We start from the raw sequence: 23,698 nt of genomic DNA, 5'->3' as shown, positions 1-23,698 counted from the left end.
TATATGTTAACATTTTCACTTATACATATCATTATTTTCTCTATCAGATGAATGTCCTTAAATCATAACATTTGACCTTACAATGGAGCAAAATTTTTAAATGGAGTAAGATTATCTCCATTGTTATTTGGGTCTCTTTTCAAAAAAACTATTTGGAAGCTTTCTTCATAGCTTTAACAATAATGTGTTACAATTGTCCTTCAGAATTTTTTATATGATTACTGTTAGTAACTGAATACTATTTCATCTGTGACAGGATTTTAAGATGGAATTGGACTTTTAAAATTGGTGCATCATAATTGTACACATTTAAGGAGTCCATGTATGATATTTTAATACACACATACAATATGTAATGATCAAATCAGGGTAATTAGGATATCCCTCACCTCAAACATTTATTTGTGTTGGGAACATTTCAAATCTTCTCTTCTAGCTATTTTGAAATATGTAATAAATTATCATTAACTCTGGCCTCTGATTTAGGTATGAAACCAAGTGACTAGAGCACCAAGCAGGATGAGAAGGTAGCAGGAAACTGTTTTTCCATTGTTAACTGTCACCCAACACCCTAAGCTTAGAAAAGAGATTGGAGAGTTTGAGAGAAGTTTTTGGAATTTACACAAAGATATTTGGAGATGACTGCTGTTGTGTTGTGACTCTTAGTTCCCCCTAAGTGGGAGGAATTGGGAGGCGCCTGCCATTTTGCCTAAAGCAGGAGAAACCACTTAGACAGCTTGATGTGTATTCCCTGCCTTTGTGTTTGGGGAACACACTAAGCTGGTGGATCTAACTCACTCCTGAAATCTCTCACTGTGAACAATGGGTTGGCCTGCAGCTTTGTTGTTGGCAAGGAGAAGTGGTTGCTTTGTGTCACCTCAACTTCCAGATTTTGTTAGGTCAGGGAATGTGTGTTTCCAGGGATCAGAGTTTGGCCACGTGTAGAAATTAATGATTATCTTCCATCCTCTCCATGAGGGCTGCTTCAAATATCAAAGAGAACCCAGCAGGAGGCTGGGTGTCTGAAGATCCTACAGAGAATCTCACAAGCTTCGATACCTGTCAGGCCTGAGAGCCCAATGAAGATAGCTCAGTAAAAACTTTCCTTTACCATTTTCTTTGCTTTTATTTCTCCCTTCTGCTTCAATCAGGAGTCAGAAATTGTAGTTACCAAACTAGTGTTGAAAGAGGAAAACATAGTGCAGAAAAACAGAAAAGAAATTATCCTCCACCCTGACATACTTGAGAAAGGGAAATAACTGCAACTTTGAATGATTTTATGTCTTTACTATTATTCCAAACAATCTAGTTTGGAATAACATCAATATGAAAAAAAATATCATTTTTTTTTAAATGAAGGATTTTTATTACCTGAACGTTACCAGAAAAGTTATGAGACTTTACCTGAATTTCATCTGGGGGAAAAGGAAGAACCAGTATCCAGAATTGAATGAAATGTAATTGACAATTTATATTGTTTTAGGATTATTTTTCATAAATTCTGCTTGTTGAGTATAATAATTATACATTCATAATTTACTTAATAATTTTATTGTATTTATACATTTAAGTTTGTGATATGCATTACAGCTAATGTCACCCTTGACAGATTTATACATATTTCTATCTTATATTATGGGTCATTAGAAATACAGTTCCAGAAAAGGAACACTCGTATATAAATATTAACAGATTGCTGTTTGAAAGGGTTGAAATGCTTTCTATTTCTACTGTCTTTGCACAAATGTTTCTAATATCAAGAAGTTCAAAATTTTAAAAAGATTCAAAAACATTCTTGATTGTATAACATCTATGGAAGTGTTGATTGCAAAAAGAAAGAAAACCCTCTTTTCAAAAGTTTAATGAGTCTAAAATAATTTGACTTTTAAGTATTAAAAAAACTAATATGTCAGTATCTCCATAGACTTAAGTGAAACTTCAAAAAGTCAACTATGAAATAATAGAAACTTTTTGAAATCTTAAAAAAGACTAACACTCTTCATTAGGATGAAGAAAATAACTTTATTATTATGTCTAACAAAGCATGCCATGATTTATAAAATTAATTAAAAAATAAATGTATATTTTGCAGCTGACAAAGGAGCACCTAATGGAAGGACACCCTTGAATATTTTATTGCTAATCACACATGACATTTGAATTCATAGTAGTTTGAATTCAAGATTTGGTTAAGTTGGGAAAGTATGTGAGTGAAAGAAAATAGCTGAGAAATTAAAATACTTTGCCCTACTGTAAAAACAGCAACATTTTTTTCTTTAAATAAGATAATATATGTATCTAACACTACTTTTTTAATGCAGCATAAGTTCTCTAAAAGAAGATATCATAAAGATAATAATAATATACAGATAATTTCTAAAAGGCAGTGTCTATAAATAGTTTTAAGATTGTGGTGTTTTCTTTTTTCCTTTTACAAAATGCTAAGCATGGAGACGTTAGTATTACATATTCTGGACTAGATGAGCAAGTGTTCTGAGAGAACAAACTGCAGCAGCTAGACACAAAACGTTCATTCCTTGGATCCCACATCTAGAAGTCTTACGTATGCAGTGATCTCTCTGGAAACTAAGCCTGGTTCCTGCTGTAGTTTATTTTCTGCTGATTCCTGAAACACCAATGTGGTTCTACTTCATAGCCTTGGGTGGCAAATTCTAGCTGCCTTTTTGTGATAGTCTCTATAACTGTGGACACTGATTCTGTGACAAGTTAAGGTTGAATTGATAACCTAGAGTAGAAAGAAGGTTACATTCAGGGTCATCTACAAAACAGAAATGTTGCAATCTCCTTCTCTTTTAGAAAGGGACATTTCTCTAAAGAGCTGTGTAACTGACCATTCCCATTTTGCATCTTAGGACCACTAATATTCCCACCACTGTGCAAATTCAGTGGTGAGTCTCAGCAGATTTCACAAGAAGTTCCTACCTGGACCAAGCTATATCCTGTGCGCTGGACCAGTGCGCGGAGGGCTGCTTCCTTCTGAGTGCCGCTCAATCCATCCCCGGATTTGTGATTTGATTCCATTGAGAGTGATTATCAGCAAAAAATCAGGTTAATTAGGGTTGCTCACTGAAAGCAAATTTAAGATAAATTAAGTAAATTACTGTTGTCAAGTCCAAACTTCTCCTTTTCATGAAGGACATCTTTAGGAAATATTCTCTGTAACTGCGTCATTGAAGTTAGAGCAACTAAGAGTTACATACAAACAAGGCTGTGTAAATGTGCTCGTAAAAAAAACTTTTAAAAATGCACAATATTGGTTGAAATTTAGAAACAAAAAAAATGAACAATACCCATTCTCCAATTATAATGCAGATTAGTAATTCTGAATCCACTTATCTCAGTATGTCACCAAATACTCAAAAACAGATCAGCTCACATCTATTAAAAGAATATGAAGAATGTTCCTTACAGATGTGAGAAGAGGGCACTGTCGCTCATTCTAACCACTAAGATAAGAAATCAGAATTCTCAGAGATTGAGGTTTAGTCTGTGTGTCAGCTAAGATAGTTACCTACTTATTCTCCAAAGATAAATTTTTAGAACAAAATGTGCCAGTATCATATACACAGAAGTCATCATGCAAAGTACTCTATGTAATAAAAATGTGACATTAATTTTAACAAAACAAGAACAATGGATGCTTTTGACTTGACGTGGGAAGGGTTTGCTAACACCCAGATCACATACCAGAGACATGTTCAGTAGAGTACATGAAAACTTTTGTAAATTTTAAAAAATGATGAAAGTTTACATATGTTCACGTTTGTGTGTACAGATATAAATATATAATTTCAGCATTTCCTTGTCTACATTTTCTATTTTGGGAACATGATTTGAATCACATTCCAAATGTGATGGCTGCTCACATCCACAAGTTCCCAGAACAAGATAATGTCCATTTTGAAGGTTCTAGGCTGTAGGAGTGTGAGGCCCTGGAGGTTCCCACATACACAGAGGTGAAGGCTGCCACACTGGGTTCTAGTTATTAGTGGCTCAGGGAAGGTTCTTTGCTGGGTTTTCACCCTGCTTAATGTGCTCTGCCAACCAGGACAGAGGAATATGTTTTACAATGATCTGAATCAAATACAACTAGAATGTATTTGAATATAGGTACTTTTGAAAATTTTCTGTCATATGCATTGAGAATTCCTGTACTGCTTCACATTGTCCTTTAAAGACTCAGAATGAAGACACCATTAATAATATAAGAAACTGGGTGAAAAATTGGGTGAAAGAAAAAAGTGAAGCTGAAGTGATCGTTTCTGAAAAATGCAGCTTTAAGGTATTCTATTACTAAAATTACTATTACTTGAATAACAGAATAGTAATAGAATATTACTATTAGTAACAATAGCAATATTACTAAGACTACCTACTAATATTAGTATTAATAGTACTACTATTACTAATAGCACTAATATTAGTACCAATATTACTAATAACACTAGTATTACTAATTGCAGCACTATTAGTAATGACAGTGCTAGTATTACTAACAGTAGTAATGATAACAATATAGTAATAGGTATTCTATTACTAAAGTAGAGGTATTCTATTACTAAAATTACTATTACTTGAATAACAGAATAGTAATAGGATATACTATTAGTAACAATAACAATATTATTAGGACTACCTACTAATATTAGTATTAATAGTACTTCTATTACTAATAGCACCAATATTAGTACCAATATTACTAATAACACTCGTATTACTAATTGTAGCACTATTAGTAATGACAGTGCTAGTATTACTAATAGTAGTAATAATACCAATATAGTAATAGTAGTAGCAATAGTAATATATTATTATAATTACTAGTAATTATTACTATTACTATTATTATGATTATAGTAATACTAATCATAATAATAGTAATAGTAATTATTACTAGTAATTATAATAATACTATGATAGTAGCAATAGTGATATTAATAGTATTTGTAATACTACTATTAGTATACTAGTATAGTATTACTATAGTAGTGTATATAGTATGCTAATACTATATATTATGATTAGCAATGCTAATCATAATAATAGTAATACTATAGTAATACTAATAGTACTACTATTAGTAATAGCAATACTATAGTAATACTAATAGTACTACTATTAGTAATAGCAATGGGTTTTCTACTACTGAAGTAGTAGAATTAAATAAATGTCCCCAAGCTAATAGATAAGCATCATTTAGAAAGTAATATTTTGGCCAGGTGCAGTGGCTCTGGCCTGTAATCCCAGCACTTTGGGAGGCCAAGGCAGGCAGATCACCTGAGGTCAGGAGTTCGAGACCAGCCTGCCCAACATGGTGAAACCCTGTCTCTATTAAAAATGCAAAAATTAGCCAGGAGTGGTGGTGCATGCCTGTAATCCCAGCTACTTGGGAAGCTGAAGCATGAGAATTGCTTGAACCTGGGAGGTGAAGGTTGCAGTAAGCTGAGATTATGCCATTGCACTGCAGCCTGGGCAACAGAGTGAGACTCTGTTTCAAAAAAAAAAGGAAGTATATTTTCATTATAATTTAGAACATCAAAGGAAAAAATGAGATTATCAACAGTTAGCTGTTTTTAGGGACAGAACAATGTCATCCTCTTTATATAAACATGGACATTCTTGCCTTCACCTTCCTGATGGTTCTTGCCTGCTGCTGACTCAGGGCAATTCAGTTTGCATTCACTGATTGTTTGAAGAAACATATAGTTAATGCTATCTCTTTGCTATTTCTACCCTCTGTCTGGCTTTAGGGCATTGCATTTTAGGGGGAATCTGCTAACTTAGTAAGTTAACATGCCAGCTTCAGTGTCTGTACTTTGCAAAAGGCAAAACAGTTTGAAGACTTACAAAGGAAACTAGTCTTTCAGATAAAATTTAACTCTTGCTTTTTTCCCAAATGCTACCAAAATTGTCTTTTCGTGAGGATACTCTCAAACCCTCTCACTGTGCTTAATTAAATTGCAAGAGCAGGGAGGCTGTGGATGGGGTCTGATGGGATTATTTATGTATGTGTTACACCTCTTTGAAGGCAAAGTCTACAGTCTTCTGGCCAAGTTGTAGATTTGTTCTTTGCTGAACTTCATCTTTTCCATCAAAAAGATAACAGTCATGCTGAAATGACAAGTTTATATTTGCAAAATCTGCCTTTAGTTTTGGTTAATAATTAGTAAAGGTTATTAAAGGTATCTTGAGATCAGAAAGGTCTTTTGATCACATATAAATTCACTCTGAAGTTATTGAGAAAATCTGTATAATATCTCAATTATAGTGTCAAGTCATTGGGAATCAGGGCATGGAAATAAAATTCAAAATTTGTCATAAGAAACACTTAATCTTTAATTTTTATTTTGCAAAAACAACCCCCTCTCAAAGTGTTGACCTAGTCTAAGGAGTGAACTTGAATCCCAGATAAATATTTCTTTTAAGCAAGTCAAACTTTTATTAAAAAGCTTGGCCAAATTGAAATAAAGCCTTTGCAATACATCTTCTAATTTAGCACCTTGTAAGTTCTTCACATCAGAATTATGAAAGAATAGTTCTCAAAGTATCTTATTGAAGCAATAGAATTTAAAACAAATAGAGCAGGCATTAAGACTTTGGAAAGACAGAGAAAAGCTTTCATGAGTATTTATCACCTATTAATTCAGAAATTATTTATTGAGTATCTACTGTCTTCTAAGAATTTTCAAGACATAGGGATGTAGATGAGAAAAAATAAAACCAAACCTCTCATCCCCCAAAATATCATGGAGTTTTATAGGGGATGAGAGAGGTAATAAGTAAGATCAATAAGTAGAATACAAAAAGTGGATCTCATGGAGGTTAAAAGTAGAAAGGTGGTTACTAGAGGCTGAGAAAGGTAGTGGGGAGAAGGAGATAAATAGAAGTTGGTTAAGGGGTACAAAATACAGTGAGACAGAAGTTCTACTATTTGATAGTACAGTAGGGAAATTATAGTTAACAATAATTATATATTTTAAAATAACTAGAAGAGAAGATTTATAATGTTCCAAACATAAAGAGAAAATAAATGTTTGATGTGATATTCCAATTACCCTGATTTGATCATTACACATTGTATAGAGGTATCACAATATCACATATACCCTCAGAATATGTACAACTAATATATGCCAATACACAGTAAGTAAAATATAGTATACTTATATAATTTCTGTGGAGAAAATCCACAGGTTTTTGGCACAGCACTGTTATCTAGTTGAGGATGGCTGAGAGCAGAAAGGGTAAAAAAAGATGGAGATTGGATGGAGGGGAAGGCTACGGTCAGTATTACAGGAAAGAATCATATATTCACATACTGTCTCTAAGCATCAATTTCCTCATTTGTGAATTGGGGTGATGAGCAGGCTGTGCAACATATTGTTGTGAAGATGAAATGAGAAAACACCTGTGAAGCATTGACCTAGGTTTGCTAATATCTCATGTTGGAGGAGAGAAGCAGAGTAGAGGAACAGCAAAAGGACTCCAGAAAGGGCCTGATGAAATGTCAACTCCTCCTTGTATAATTTCCTCCCCTTTCCCTTCCCTTCTTCTTTATATCCCTTCTAACAATGGGATGAGCAAAGGACACAAAGTATTGAAAGCCAGGGCTTCCTCTAGTTCTTACAGCTTCCATTAACTGGCGATCAGAGTCTTCTTGTCCTCTCAGACACTGTGTTTTTATTAGCAATGGAACACTTGGTTTAAATGTATCCTCACCACCAAACCTGCTATGTAAAAATGGTCCCCTCTTTTCTTTACTTTTTTTTTGAGATGGAGTTTTGCTCTTGTTGCCCAGGCTGGAGTGCAATGGCATGATCTCAGCTCACCACAACCTCCGCATCCTAGGTTCAAGTGATTCTCCTGCCTCAGCCTCCCGAGAAGCTGGGATTACAGGCATGCACCACCGCGCCTGGCTAATTTTGTATTTTTAGTAGAGATAGGGTTTCTCCATGTTGGTCAGGCTGGTCTCAACCTCCTGGCCTCAGGTGATCCGCCAGCCTCGGCCTCCGAAAGTGCTGGGATTACAGGAGTGAGCCACCGTGCCTGGCCAATCCTCCCGGCAGGTCCCCTCTTTTCTTTTTCCACTTTTATCCTAGGGGAAGCTATCTGAGCCTGTTTCTTTACATATAAAATTACGATGGGGCCGGGTGCAGTGGCTCATCCCTGTAATCCCAGCAATTTGGGAGGCCCAGGAGTTCCAGACCAGCCTGGGTAACATGGCAAAAGCTCATCTCAACAAAAAATACAAAAATTTAGCCAGGTGTAGTGTCATGCACCTGTAGTCATGCTACCTGGGAGGTGGATCACCTGAGCCTGGGAGTTTGAGCTTACAGTGAGCTGCGATTAGGCTACTGCACTCCAGCCTGGGTGACAGAATGAGACCCTGTCTCAAAAGTACTACTACTACTACTGCTGCTGCTGCTGCTGCTATTACTACTACTACTACTAAAATAAATACAATTAGGATGATGATAATTCCATCATAGGGTTCTTTGAGGATTCAATATTAATATTGGGAGCTAAATAATGAATATGCCTTTAAAATACTTAAAATGGTTTCTGGAATTTAATAACCATCCAATAAATATTAGCTATTATATCATTTTAATTATTATAATTATCAATCTCTAACTCCAAGAGGCAGAATTTCAAAACCAACTGTGGGAAGGATAAAGTCCCAGGTTCTTAGCATGACACATTGTCCCTTCAGGACTAGACCCTAGACTCCCCTTCCAGTGTCATTCACATGCCCTGCCACTTGGCCTTCCCATGCTTTCTTACACTTCCAGTTTCTCTGCTTGGAATGTCTTTTCCTTCCCATGCCTTCTAACTTTGCCACATTGCCCTTACTGATCCTTCTAGACTTGATTAACATCTTCTTTGCTCTGTGATGCTTTCTTCCTTTGACAACCTCTGTAGGTAACCTTCAAGTGTCAGCTCCTCAGTGCTCTCAAAAAAACCTGTACATCCTTGTATTGTTTCGCACATGACTGTATTTATTGGCTTACACGTCTAACTTTTTCACTAAACTGTGAGCTTTCTGAGCACAGGGACTATCTTGTACCTCATCTTTGTTTGCCCAGAAGGCTCAGCTTGACATTATGCTAAGTGCTTAATTGATACTTTTAGAAGAAATGCAAAACTTTGGATCAGCAATTTTATAAATTACAGAGACTTGCAGTCAATTAGAATTAAATTTAATCTGAATTGAAAGTCCTAATACTTATTATTTCTCTTTTTCTAGTTACTTCCTGAAAGTTCCATCCTGGAATGAATTTGTTTTATATAAGAAATTGATTTTTGTTGTTTCTCTGCATTTATGAATATGTCATCATACTTGTGAGAGAGACAAGAAAAGTAAAAAAATTCAGAGTGCAGAGTGATTAAAATATAAAGTTGATATTTGTACACACTTTCCTATCTCTTTCTGGTTTTATATTTGCAACATCAGTGCCTATTTGACCAAGAAAACAAAGATCTAGAAATTCTTGGGGGTTCAAGACTTCTGCCTTCCTGAGAGGCAGAGAGGGATTGGAATGAATAGCTCACCTCGTCACTTGGCTGCAACTGCTCAATGGAAATTGCCATAGTTCACTACTGGGCAAAGTTAGAGCTGCAGTTCCCGACCCTGTTGGCCTCAGGTGCCAGTGGGTCCAGTTTCAGGGAAGTTGGCAGGGAAACAGATGAGAAGGAAGTTGGAAGAGAGACACAGGCAGGGTAGTACATTCTGACTTTTCTAAATCTAGACCTGTTAGCTGGATAGTATGTCCTGCTCTTTGATTATAACCCTGAGCTAGAAAGAGGAAACACATTTATCTTGTACCTAAAAGCTGATCCCACATGAAGAACCAAGTCATGGAAAGAAAACTAAGCGAGGATTTTAAGTGAGATTTGTTATCTAGATTTGCCTGAAGTTATGAGAATGGTAGAAGGTCTTACTGCCCTAGTGGACCATAAGTTGGCAGCTAGGGAAACAGACAAAGAGGGAAAATGAGTAATATATGTATATAAGTTTTTAAAAGAAAATAGAGGTGGGGCTAGCTATGTTGCCCAGGTTGGTCTCGAACTCCTGGGCTCAAGCAGTCTTCCCATCTCGGCCTCCTAGAATGCTGGGATTACAGGCGTGATCCAACATGCCTGGCCTGTTTTTTTTTTTTTTTTCTTAAAGTCTTTCAAATGGTAAATTGGGGAAGATACAAGACAAAGGTAAGAGGAGTACATACTAGAAAAACACATTTAACGAGTCATGAAAGCATAGCTTGGCAAAAACAGAACTAGAAATAGTAGTTGGGCACTACTGGGTATCTATCCAAAGGAAAAGAAATCAATATATCAAAAACATACCTGCACTCATATGTTTATAGCAGCAATATTCATAATGGCAAAGATATGGAATCAACCTAAGTATCCATCAACAATTGGATAAAGAAAATTTTATATAATATTATATATGTATAGTAGAATTTTATTCAGCCATAAAAAAGAATGAAATTCTTTTATTTTATTTTATATTTTGCAGCAACCTGGTTGGAACTGGAGGCTATTTTCTTAAGTGAAACAAGTCAGACACAGAAAAACAAATCTGTTCTCATTCATAAATGGGAGCTACATAATGTGTACACATGGAGGTAGAGAGTGAAATGATAGACAATGGAGATTTGGAAGGGTAATGAAGTGAAAAGGTGGTGGATGATGAGGGATTCCTTAATGGTTACAATGTACATTATTTGGATGATGGATACCCTAAAAGTCTTGACCACTCTGCAATCTAGGCATATAACAAAATTACACTTGCACCCCATAAGTTTATACAAACAAAAGAAATGGTCATTGTGAATGACAGGCAGAGAGGAACAGAAAGGAGACAAAAGATAAAGACAGAATTAAAGTTAGAAGATTTCTTGGTTAAAAATTAAAGTAATTATCCTCGACTTTAACAAAAGGATCAGCAAATATTAATTTAATATCTGCCCCGTGGTAGACAATTTAGAGTTAGGAAATGAAGGCATTCTGTTAATAGTATGTTTACTATCTTGATTTGATTTTTCGGAAGAAATTGGATAAGGAAACTGAATGGGGACAAAGACTATTTCTGACTTGGTAAGCAGAGAAGTGTTCTTTCATAATTGAGTGAGAAGCCACTGGGGCCCGTACAGTGAGGTGCTCCACGTGCATTTCAAATCCGTGATGGCTTCACTTGCCTCTGGGACCTCTCCAAACTGAACCGAGTCTTTCCTCAATGTTTAGTTGTGCCTTGACATTACATGATGTAGGCTGGCATAACTTTTATGTAACATGAAAGTTGTACAAGTGGTTTTAGCATGAATTTCAGCCCTTGAGTATCTCCTGGGAATTTTACATGAAAGAAATTCTAGATAGTACTGAAATGGTTGGTGAAGGATTTATGACTGAAGTCTATATATTTGCCTGATGATGCTAAGTAAATATTGCTTTGCATTGCTTGATACAAAGCTCTAATATCCACCTTGGAAAAATATTTACAATTGATCTTAAGTCTATTTTGGAAATTAATTCATGTGGTAGCATGCACTTTGGTCATGCATCATGAGCCATAGCAAAATTAATAGAGAATATGTATACATAAAATTTCAAAATATAGCCATGAAGACATCACACAAAGTCCCAATATGCAACATCTCAGTTTTTTAAAACAATACTAGCAAAAAAACTAACCAGAACCTCCTCTATGTTTTTCAGGCATTAGCAAAAAATCATATATTAATTTGGAACTTGTCAATTTAAGCCAAGACAAGGCTTAAATTAAAGAAAGAAAAGAAATGTAAAAGTTGTTCATAGTGGACATGTTAATTTTACTTGTAAGTATTGACAAAAATTTTCCTCTGTAGTAGGTTTCCACATTTTTAAAGAAGAACAAGCTTACACTGAAATTTCAGTTCTGTTCTTGAATTATCTGTAGCAAACTTACACAGGGACAGAACTGAAATGTAAATGTAAGCATCTTTAAAATTGTGGAACCTGCTGCAGAGGAGGATAACAGAAAACCAAATACCATATGTTCTCACATATAAGTGGGAGCTAAATGATGGGAACGCATGGACACATAGAGGGGGACAACACACACTGGCACCTTTCAGAGGATGCAGGGTGGGAGGAAGGAGAGGAACAGGAAAAATAACTAGTGGGTACTAGGCTTAACACCTGGGTGATGAAATAATCTGCACAACAGACCCCCATGACACAAGTTCACCTGTGTAATAAATCTGCACTTGTATCCCTGAACTTAAAAAAAAAAGTTAAAAAAAATTTAGTTCTGCCACCATGATTTTAACTTTTCTGAGGTCTAGTTTTCTAGTCTAAAAAAGGATAAGAATACTGATACCTAACTTGAAGGTTTTTTTAAGCATGAAATAAGTAAGGTAATGAATGTGAGAGCGCCTAACATAGTACCTGGCATATAGAAGGTGCTGTAGAAATATTCTATTCTTATTCTTTATTTGCTGCTTTGCTTAACTCATCTTAGCCATGACCTGTGATTTTCTCATTGGTTATTCTCCTCCTGTTTCTCCAATGCAGAGAAAAATTCAATTTCGAATGCATTATCTTGAGCTCTTTTATATTGCCTTACTAATGGATCCAGTTATTTCATTTATCTTTGTTTTTGCTACCTAGTAGAAAAGTTGTTAAGGTCCTAAGACTGTTCATGTTTGTCACCTCTCATAGAATATATTAGTATTGTTATGAAAGGTAGGCACAACTGAAATATCTAATGATAAAGAAATATTTGAATAAGCAGTGATACAGTACAGCTAATCAAATCAATGTTCTAGAAGAATATATAATAATTTGGACAGATATTTGTGAAATATAATAAAGTAGAAAAGGCAGGTTACAAAACAGAATGTATGGTCTGATTTCATTTGTATTAATTTTTATATTCAAATATGCTTTGATTACACAAGGCTAATTGGTTATCTCTGGGTGAGTGGATTAACAAATTATTTTTGTTTTCTTCATTCTTGCTTATTTGACTATTTTTAGCTTCCTATGATATATAGCTCTTGCTCATAATATAAAATATAAAAGTTAAAATTATGTTAATAAATGGATGTTAATGAAAATGTCATACTTTTCATGAAGATGTGGTCAAGTCTCTATTCTTGTTTTTCTTTTTTAATTAATACATAATAGATTTAACATATTTTGAGGGTACATGTGATAATTTAATCCATTTATATAATTTGTAAAGCTTAAAGAAGTATAATTGGGATATCTATCACTTTAAACATTTGTCTCTTCTTTATGCTAAAAACATTCAAATCATTTTCTCTAGCTATTTTGAAATGTACACTAGATTTTTGTAAACGATAGTCTGTTTATTGTTAATTACAACACAATAAACACTGAAAATAAGCATTCAACTAAAGAAGCTAGGAAAAGAATGAAATGGACAAAAAGAAATTGGAAGGAATCAAAGATAAAAGTAGAATTAATAAAACAAATTTGTAGACTTGATAAATGTATGTAACAGCTGAGTGTAGTAGTAAATTAGCATTCAGCTGGCAATCCTGACAAGGTAAAAAGGAGAAAATAAATTTTCAAAACAAGAGAAAAACTGGATATAACCAAAGATTCATAGACTTTTAAAAAAGAGAATACTTTTACCAATAATTTGAAAAATATACATGTAGTGGACAAAACCTTAGAAAAGTGTGAATTTTTAATCTCAAGGATAAGTTAAAAATTTGAATAAACTAGTAATCATAATCTATATTGAAAACATTCAATGTTTTCCTCCCAAATAACACCAGATCCAGATTGTTTTATTAGGCAAGTTTTATAAATCTCTTTAAAAGCAAATTATTCCTTTGCCATGTAAAGCCTTTTGAAGAGTAGAAAATAATAGAAAACTTCTGAAATTATCTACAAACTCATCATATCTGATAGAGAAAAATATACTACAGAATAGAACACTAGACCAGTATCATAGGAGTATAGATATGAACTATATATGAAAAAGCATCCAAAATAATAATATACAATGAACAAGATGGGATCACTACAAAAATATAAAGTTTATTAAACATTAGGGATTCTCGAAGTTTAATTCATTTCATTGATAAAAAGAAAACACGTCATCATCACAGTAAATCTAAAAATGGCACTTAATGAAAGTTAATACCCAGTATTGGTTTAAAAAAAATCTTCATAAGTGAAGAATAGAACAAAACATCCTTAAATTGATAAAGAGCATCTCTCAGAAACATGAAACAAACATACTTAGTAATGAAACACCACAATCATTTATTCTCGTTAAAAACAAGTAAATCAACTATATAATATGATTGAAACTAATGAAAGATTACTACAAGGAAAATTATAAAATAAATGTTCTGTATTTAATAGAAATAACAAGTGAAGTATAATAAGGTCTAAACAATAGAATAAAAACATAAAAGTTGAATAAACTTAACGAGAAAAGTTTAAAACCTATATAAAAAAATGATAAAATTTGACTGAAAGATCTAAAGGCCTTAGTAAATGGAAGTTTTGCTGATGTAAAAATATCAGTTTTCCCCAAATTATTACTTTAATGGAATTCTAATTTAAAGTCCAATGAAATTATTCTGAAATTTGACAAATTGATTTCACAGTTCACCGGGCAGGAACAATGTGCAATAAATGCCACAACATATATTGAAAGTGTATAATGATTTGGAACCGCCCTAATTAACAGTTTAGATTAAAACAAGCATAGAAATAGAGAACCAGATTAATGGAGTAAAATAAAAACTCTGGATCCATAGTTTTGTTTATACTGGAATTCACCAATAGGTGCTATTTCAAATTCATAGGGGGATCATAAACAATTTGAGAAAAAAAATAAAGTGGGCATATCACCTCATAACATGCCAGCATTCTAAATGGAATAAAGAAGTAACCTTTAAAAACATTGTGTAACTTCCAGAAGTAAATATAGTAGAGTGTTTTTATAATCTCATGGTACAGAAGGTCTTCTAAACCAAGCATATTAAGAACCATAAATGAAAAGACTAGCAGATTTGACTACAAAAATATTACAAACTTCTGTAATGGCAAAATAAATGAAGTTAAAAAGAGTCTACAGACTGGAAGAGAATCATTGTTATTTATGTAATAGATAGAGAAATATTATCTGTAATATACAGATTACTTTTAAATAATAGACACATATCAGTGGACAAATGAGCAAAGGAAATGAACAGTCAATTTAAAGAAAAGAAATCAAAATAGCTTATAAACTTATGATTTAAAAATGGTAATCTTTAGTGATCAGGAAAAGGCAAATTAAAACAAAAAACCAAGATAACATTTTTTTGCCTATTATGTGGCAATATGTAAAAATATTTTAAATAAGCATAATAAACATAGCTACCATTTACTGAACACATATGCTATGTTCTGAAAATTTTAAACATAATTCATTTAATCCTCATAAAAGTTCAGTGATGTAGCTATTATTAGTCCTATGATACGGGTAATAAATCAAGGTAGAGAGAGGCTAAAGTGCCCAAGGTTACACTGGTAATGAGTGGCAGACAGATGATTTGAATTTAGGTAGCCTGGAGGCTCAGATTGTGTTCCTAATTACTAATTTTATTTCTTTCCAGTTTCCTCATCTTAAAAAAAATTAGGCAGGGGGTGTGGAAATTATATCTACCCTGCCTTCCTTAAAGTGTTGCTGTGAAGAACACAGGACACCATAATGAGCCAATGAGGGCGATGCTGTGGTCCCCATTCTCTTCCACAGGGACACATGGTCTGGAACATCTGAAGCACTATGGTAACTTAGCCTCTTTGCCGGAATGAAAGTGAGCTATTGTAATAGCTCCTTCGAGGAGTGGTGTGGGTGGATTGTCTGATGCTTCACTCGGACACATCAAGGAATGATCCCCTGTGGATATGGTCTAAATGGACCCAGCTGTCTGCTATGCAGAGTCATATCTCATTGAAATGTCACTCCTTGGCAAGTGTGGCGCCTTCATGGTTTACCAAGTGATGTATCATTTTGCAAGATCTGGCTCAGCTTTCATGCTTACTTTTATTCTTATATTTAAGTTCCTTTTTTTTTTTTTTTTTTTTTTTGAGACAGAATCTCGCTCTATCACCCAGGCTGGAGTGTGGTGGGGTGATCTCAGCTCACTGCAACTTTCTCCTCCTGGGTTCAAGAAATTCTCCTGCCTCAGCCTCCCGAGTAGCTGGGATTACAGATGTGTGCCACTATGCCTGGCTAATTTTTGTATTTTTAGTAGAGACGGGGTTTTGCCATTTTGGCCAGGCTGGTCTCGAACTCCTGACCTCCAGTGATTCACTCACCTTGGCCTCCCAAAATGCTGGGATTATAGGTGTAAGCCACCTCGCCCAGCCATTTAAATTCTTTAAAGTGTTGATTCTTCTTTCCACTGATCTTTAGTTCTTCTGGATTGTAGATAGCAAGAGAAGAAGAAATTATCTATAGACCAAATATCTCATGAGGTTGCAATGGAGGTAATCAAAGCCCCAAGTGCTTCTCAAGACAACTAACACCACTATGTGTAGTTGTGTTACACACAGCTACACACAGGGAATGAGTAAGGTCTTCTCACTCTCCATCCTCAAATGACCATATAATTCATTTTTCCTTTTTCTCTTTTTCTGTTTTATTCTTTAATTTTTTGTTCTTTCCTGCTCTTTTGGTGACACCCATGGCTAAAGAAGTTTCTGAATCCATCTGACATGTATATTGAACTTTTAAGGCAAGATATTAAATGTTGTAGAGGAGTAATGCTGATACAACTTTCTAAATAAATTGTTATTTTTGCAAGGATGTGTAGGGCTAGCTGATGTTTGATTACTGTTTGTTGAAGTTTAAAATCTATATACCATCCTATATGGAATCATTCTAAGTCCTAAGTAGAGTAACTTAAAATAGCAAAACCTAAGACACTGGAAAAATTGCACTGTAATGAAAATATCTATAGAGAAAAGAAAAACTGTATCAGAGAAAAAATACCATAGGAACCACTGTCTTAGAGTTTATCAGAGAAAAAGAACAAGCAGATATATAATGAACAAATGATTATTTTATTATAATTTTAATATGTGTTTGTGTATATATGTATATATCTGTGTACATGCACATATGTACACACACTGGCATTAAATCAGGGCATTAAAACATGCAAGGGGTAGAGGAGGCATATTTTCTCAATTTTTTAAAAAACGACATCAAATCAGAAATCAGATACAAGCTCATTAAAGGAAAAATGTTACCTTAACTCTTAGGAAAGTTAAGCATATTCATCTGGCCCACAGATCATCAGATCATCATTTTTGCAAAACAATCCTGGCATCTAGAAATCTTTTTTGTTTTGTTTGAGGAAAAAGTAATTTCAAATAGTTGGAACAATTTACTTTCATATAAAAATCTGTTTAAAATTGTATAATTTATGATCCAATAGAAACACATCTTCCTTTTTAGCATATTCTCATTAAGTGGATTTTATAAAGGTACATTTTATCTGTTTCGAAAGACATTTCTCCATTTGTTAAAAATGCCCTTTAAATATCAATGAGAAGCACTTTAAATCCCTAGGATTTAACTTGAACTATAAATGACACAAGAAAATACCAGAAGAGGAAGCATTCACCTATGCACCTGTGCACATCTTGTTGCAATAGTACGAGATTTAACTGCAAACGTTCTTAAATTTTAGCAAATAATATTCGCTCCATTAAACCTCTCCTTCCTCCTTTTTATCCCATGCCCTCAAAACTTCACTGTAATCTGCTCCAACAGAGGTTGTGTCCAGTTTGAGTAAATCCCTCAACTGTTACTTGCAATAACTTGCTTTAAAGCCTTATTCTTAAAATAATGTGCCACTATTAAAACATACTCCCAATTGGCATTAAAAGATCACTTAAGAACCGCCGTAGCAGAGCCAGGTGCCAATAGCCATGACATACAGAAGCTGTGCACAAAAACCAGACTCCCTGCCTGGACTCATGGTAGAATCACCTGTGCTTAGGCATCATCTTACCCTCCCGGAAGGATTCTGATTCAGCTGGTTTGGAATGGGGCCCAGGAAATGACAGATTTTAAAGCTTCTCAGGTGATAACAATATGCAGTTGCATCTAGAACAGCTGACTGAAGCTCTAACTTACACATGTGACAGGTCAAACAAAACAATTGAGAATAATTGAATTTATTCCACCTGCCAAATACATGGGCCATATACTCACATAAAAAATCTAATTAAAAAGAAAAAGACTACATGAGAAAGGTAGAAATTAGACAGCAGGAGAAAAGAATAATTCAAAATTTTCTCTAATAATTGTTTTGTCTACGGTTTCATCATTTCTAATGAGTAAATGTTTTCCTAGTTGTTAGTATTTATAAATAAAATCCTCGAAGTACCTTAAAAAATCTGACTCTTACTAAATTCTGGCTCAAATGGTTTGTTTCAACTCAGTTTTGATGAGGACTCGCCAATAAGATATTTATATAACCACTGCATGCATAAAACTAGTACTTGTTGTGTGGTTCTATGTACAGAAAGGAAGCAAAAGCTGTGGGGTAGAGAAAGGACAGAGAGCAAGGAAATCTCTTAGGAGAAAGGAGCAGATGTAGGAGAGTTGAGTCAGGTGAATAATGAAGAGCCTGAGCAGTTCTGTGAATTGCTATGAATTCTAACTCTGAAGTCCTAACAGTCTCTTTATCCAGAGCAATCTTCAATATAGGCACCTCATGAAGCCTGGATCTTAACTTGTTTTCTGCTTTTGGTACATATGTATCCTTACCTGTTGCCCTCTCTACACTCCTAGCTCTATTTCCCACCCCATCTTCCATTACTGGACTTACCCTGAGCTCAGCTAAAGTGTAGAGTGAAAGAAATGTCACTGCTTACTACCCTCTAGGCATGGCATATCTGTTCTGCACACCACTGGAAGATCAATCTCCCTAAAATATTCCTTCTAGTATTCTCCTGCCCCAAATCCTTCACTGGACCCATCACTAACTAGAAAGAAACAGTTCAGCCCCTTAACCTGACATTCAGTGCCTGCCATGACCTGGTCGTAACTTGACTTTCCTGATTTTCTTTCAATACAAGTCTGGAGCTATTCCATGCTCAAGTCCGTCAGGTCTCCTAGGCACACCAGTTGCTTTTTATTTTACCTAGGCGCCTTTGTCCCTGTTTCCCATTTCCCACATGCCTAGGATTCCCATTATTCTTTCTATAATTTCCCTGGCTAAGCCAAATTCATGTCTATTCCATCAGATCTTGGGTATATGTGATTGTGTGTATGTATAGATGTATAAGTGAACTAGCACATATGTGCAGACATGAATATGTATATACACACAGGGCCGAATAAACTCTGAGAGGTCAGTGTTTGCAGCACATCACACAAGAAACCTACCCCTTTCCTTTTGTAATTGCTCTGACTTCAATACTGTCTAAAATTGTCCAGCCTGTGCTCCACTTGGACAAGCTTATCAGAAACTCAGAAGCAGGAATACTCATAAGTGCCCTGTCCTTGTCAACACTGAAGATTGAGAGATGAATGATAGGTTTTTAACCCCAAAAAGATCTTGGAAAATTTTAACAGCAGATGCAATGTGAGTGGGCCTCATCCAATCAATTGAAAACCTGAATAAAACATAAAAGCTGAGTAAGAGGGAGCTGGGCCTGCATGACAGAGCAGGGACATTGGCCTTTCCTGATCTTCGGACTTGAAATATTGGCTCTTCTTGTGTCTCTAACCTGATGGCTTCTGGACTGGAACTTACACTATTGCTTTTCTGGGTCTCAAGCCTTTGGACTTGGGCTGGAACTATGCATGGGCTCCCCTGAATCTCCAGCTTGCTTACTGCAAATCTTGGGACTCCTGCTTCTATAATTGCATGAGCCAATCCCATAGAATAAATCTCTTTATTTGTATTTATATGTGTAGACTTACATATTTATATGCATACTTACACAAATTTATATTTGTTTTATGCATTTATAAATGTATTGCCTATATATACATATACTATGTTTTTTTCTAGAGAACACTGAATAATACATACACGTAACTCTGTTTTTGTGTTGTTATTGTTCTAGTACCTGTAAGATCAGACTACTACAGGTGACTGTTGTGCTATCTTTATTCAATTATGATACTCAACTATTCCCAAAATGCCTGACTTCTAGAAGATTCTTGGGGAAGAGAGTTGACAGAATTTAGAAATTATAGAATGACATGGCCTAATGAGAAAAGCAGAATGTCTTTGTATATATGTTTAATTTTTAAGTTGTCTTTTGAATTGGTAAAGTGGTAATCATGGCATACGATGTAGATATTCTTCAGCTTAAAAGCAGTTGATTATTCAATAGTCCTGGTACCAATTATTTGCGTGGTATATTATAGAGACCTGATGAGCTGTGTGTGCTCTATTTCATTCATTCATACTTCAAGTGTTATGTTTCTCCCTCTCTTTTTAACCTTATTGAGACTCTGACCTTCTGAACTTAGTTGCAGCATCTGGTTTCCTCAGACCAATTTGGAGAAATTTAAGTTGAAAACTCAATTTTCACCAAGTCTGCCAATCACTGACTAATGGAGTACATTTGATCTCTGAGTGAAGCTTTAAAAAATCCATCTAAAGCTCTGTGTTACAGTGGCACAGAAGCAATCTGACACTTGTAAGGAAAGATAGCCTTATGTTTCTATTTTAAAAGCCATATTATATTTGTTCTGATGTTATGCTAATTTACATGCATCATCATAAGTGGCTTTGAGTACTGATCTTTTCTTTCATAGTGATGAAAATAATAAAGTCTTAGAGATTTGCATTCTGGTGTGAGGATCTGTATTTCTCTTTTACTTCCTCTGATAATTACCCAGTTTCCTTCAAATCATTCTGTACTAATTTAGAAGACCGTGTCTGTGATAGGGAGTGTCTCTGTCTTAGAAAAAACTGAAAGAGGGCCGGGCGCCATGGCTCACGCCTGTAATCCCACCACTTTGGGAGGCTGAGGCAGGAGGATCACGAGGTCAGGAGATCGAGACCATCCTGGCTAACAAGGTGAAAACCTGTCTCTACCAAAAATACAAAAAATTAGCCAGTTGTGGTGGCACACGCTTGTAGTCCCAGCTACTCAGGAGGCTGAGGCAGGAGAATCGCTTGAACCCAGGAAGGGGAGGTTGCAGTGAGCTCAGATCACGCTACTACACTCCAGCCTGGGTGACAGAATGAGACTCCATCTCAAAAAGAAAAAAAAGAAAAAAAGAGAAAAAAAACTGCAAGAGAATCATGGAGAGACTGTTTCAAATTTCCACTGCAAGGCAGTGATGGGGATAGAATTAATTTCTAAGCCACCTCATTCTACTTTAAAAAGCACTGTACATTTTTACCTCATGGCCTCTTTCTCATCTATTTTCCTCTAGTAAAGCATTTTGTAATCAACACAGAAATATGATGAGAGTTATAGCTAAATGGCTAAAGTTTATGCACACTTGCTTGGTATTATTCTAAGCACTTTATAATTTCTGATCTAATTATTGAAACAACCCTGACTTTACAGAAGAGGAAATAGTCACAGAGTTCAGTAATTTGCCTAGAGTTAAATTGTAGCAAGTGGTAGAGCCAGAATTTGTATCCAAGCATTCCAGATCCAGAGCCTTCTGCTTTAACATATGATTTGTCTCCCACTCTGCTATGCCAACACCACAGGTCAGAGCTTTGGATCACTGGGCTTTAGGAAATCCTTTGCAATTCTGAGTTACTAAATTATTATAGAAAGGATTTGATTTTACGGCTTGTTTTTAAATGTCAGAGAAAACTAAGAGTTTCCAGGCATTATAGGTTTTTCTCTTAAAATATCTTAAGGGTCCATATAATGGCATTTGCTGCATGATGTCAATTCAAGTTAATGCACCTGTTAAATATCTGTGATTTAATGAGAAAACTAGACATGGATGAATTAGTATCTTGCAAGTGTGATACTCAAATGACTTTACTAATAAAATTCTTTGATAAGTTAATTATTCCTTAAAGATCAGACAAATACCTGCTACTCAAGTCCCTTATATCACCCCCAAGTTACTTGTGACACTTCCTCCCTGGACCATCTGCTCTTGACATCTTCTCTTCCCTATCATCAAAACTTGCTTCCCACAGGGCTTTGCCAGGCTAGTCTGTTAAGCGATTTTAGTCCCTATCACTCACACCCCGCATCCCAACTAATTTGTATTTTAACAAAACTTGTGGGAACAAACTCTTATTCTAAATGAGTAACTCTATTCAGGTTGGTGGAGCTGCTATTTGGGAGCATCTGAGTCTCAATTTAAAGTTCTGAATTAGGTCAGTTTAAATATGGGACTCCCTTAGCAGACACAGACCTAGCAGCCCAATTATTTTTTCCATGGGGAAAAGGGTATGTCCTCCAGGTAGGAGGTGCTATGTCCTCTTCAGACACTAACAGAATTTGAGTGTAATTGCAACCAAGTCATTCATGACAATTACTTTTTATTTTTATCAATGTCTCCATGGTTTATCCTGTCACTATGTTCATGGTGCCTGTATTAGTCTGTTCTCATACTGCTATAAAGAAATACCTGAGACTGGGTAATTTATAAAGAAAGAGGTTTAATTGACTCACAGTTCTGCATGGCTGGGGAGGCCTCAGGAAACTCACAATCATGGTGGAAGGCAAAGGGGAAGCAAGCTTAGGCCTTCTTATGTGACAGCAGGAGAGAGAAGTAGTGTGTACAGAAGGAAAAGTCAAACACTTATAAAACCACCAGATCCCATGAGAATTCACTCATTATCATGAAAACAGCATGGGGGAAACCACCCCCATAATCCTATCACTTCTCACCAGATTCTTTCCTTCAGGCCTAAGGATTACAATTCAAGATGAGATTTCGGTGGGGACAAAAAGCTAAACCATATCCATGTCTGTGTCTGCATGTATTTCCTCTGTGATGTGGGCCTGTCAGTCTCTCCAAGTCACAAAATGGGTCTCCTTTAACTGAGTCTCTGGCTACGTCAGTCCATGAGTCTGGGCACAGCAAGGAAGGTGAGACTTGGAGTGAAGGGAGTATTCCTCTTTAACTATAGGGATTCTATTAATTCGTCTCTCAGAATTTTCACAGAGAATCAGGCTGAATTAGAAATGCTGTACAGTGGGAAGTGGTATAATGGAAAAGTATCCACTGAGGGTTCAGGTTCTGCTCTTGGGTTCTCATTCTAACAAAAACCCAAGTTGGGGAACCCAACTTGCTTTTCTCTGTCAAATAAATGATCTCAAAAGTTTTCTTCAGTTCTAAGCCTTGATGCTTCCCAGTGTTCCATTTGTCCTTTGTTCACAGGGTGGCCTGTGCCAGACTGCCTGGACTCACTCCTGCACCACTTACTAGTGGTGTGACCTGGGGCAAGTTTCTCTGTGTCCCTAAGCTGTAGCTGCTTTATTGGAAAAATGGCGTAGCAATAGTACCCATTCCATAGAGTGATGGAGGATTAAATGAGTTAACCTATGTGCCTGGCATGTGGCAGGATGTAAGAGGATGTAAGAGCTTTTATTAACATCATTGTTATCATCATCGTAGGGTGCCAATTATAATTAGTTGGTAGTAAGTACATGAATGGCGAGGAACTCTTAGGGATCTTCAGAAAAGAAGGTTAGA

General features: G+C 35.5%; 1 protein-coding gene across 2 annotated transcripts in view; it reads right to left on the bottom strand.

The window, feature by feature from the left end:
- The window catches only part of A1CF (APOBEC1 complementation factor), an 80,573-nt gene that overhangs the window by 51,756 nt on the left and 5,119 nt on the right, over positions 1-23,698 (bottom strand). For both annotated transcript variants that reach the window (XM_019035524.4, XM_019035525.4), the window contains exon 2: positions 2,944-3,087. In XM_019035524.4, coding sequence (XP_018891069.3) covers positions 2,944-3,042 — 99 coding nt within the window. In that variant the 5' untranslated portion in view covers positions 3,043-3,087. The remainder of the gene's footprint in view (positions 1-2,943; positions 3,088-23,698) is intronic.

Source organism: Gorilla gorilla, chromosome 8, assembly GCF_029281585.2.
Source record: "Gorilla gorilla gorilla isolate KB3781 chromosome 8, NHGRI_mGorGor1-v2.1_pri, whole genome shotgun sequence".
NCBI classification, from domain to species: Eukaryota; Metazoa; Chordata; class Mammalia; order Primates; family Hominidae; genus Gorilla; species Gorilla gorilla.
The sequence above is the reverse complement of the archived record's forward strand: the minus strand, read 5'-3'. Positions and strand labels throughout refer to the sequence as shown.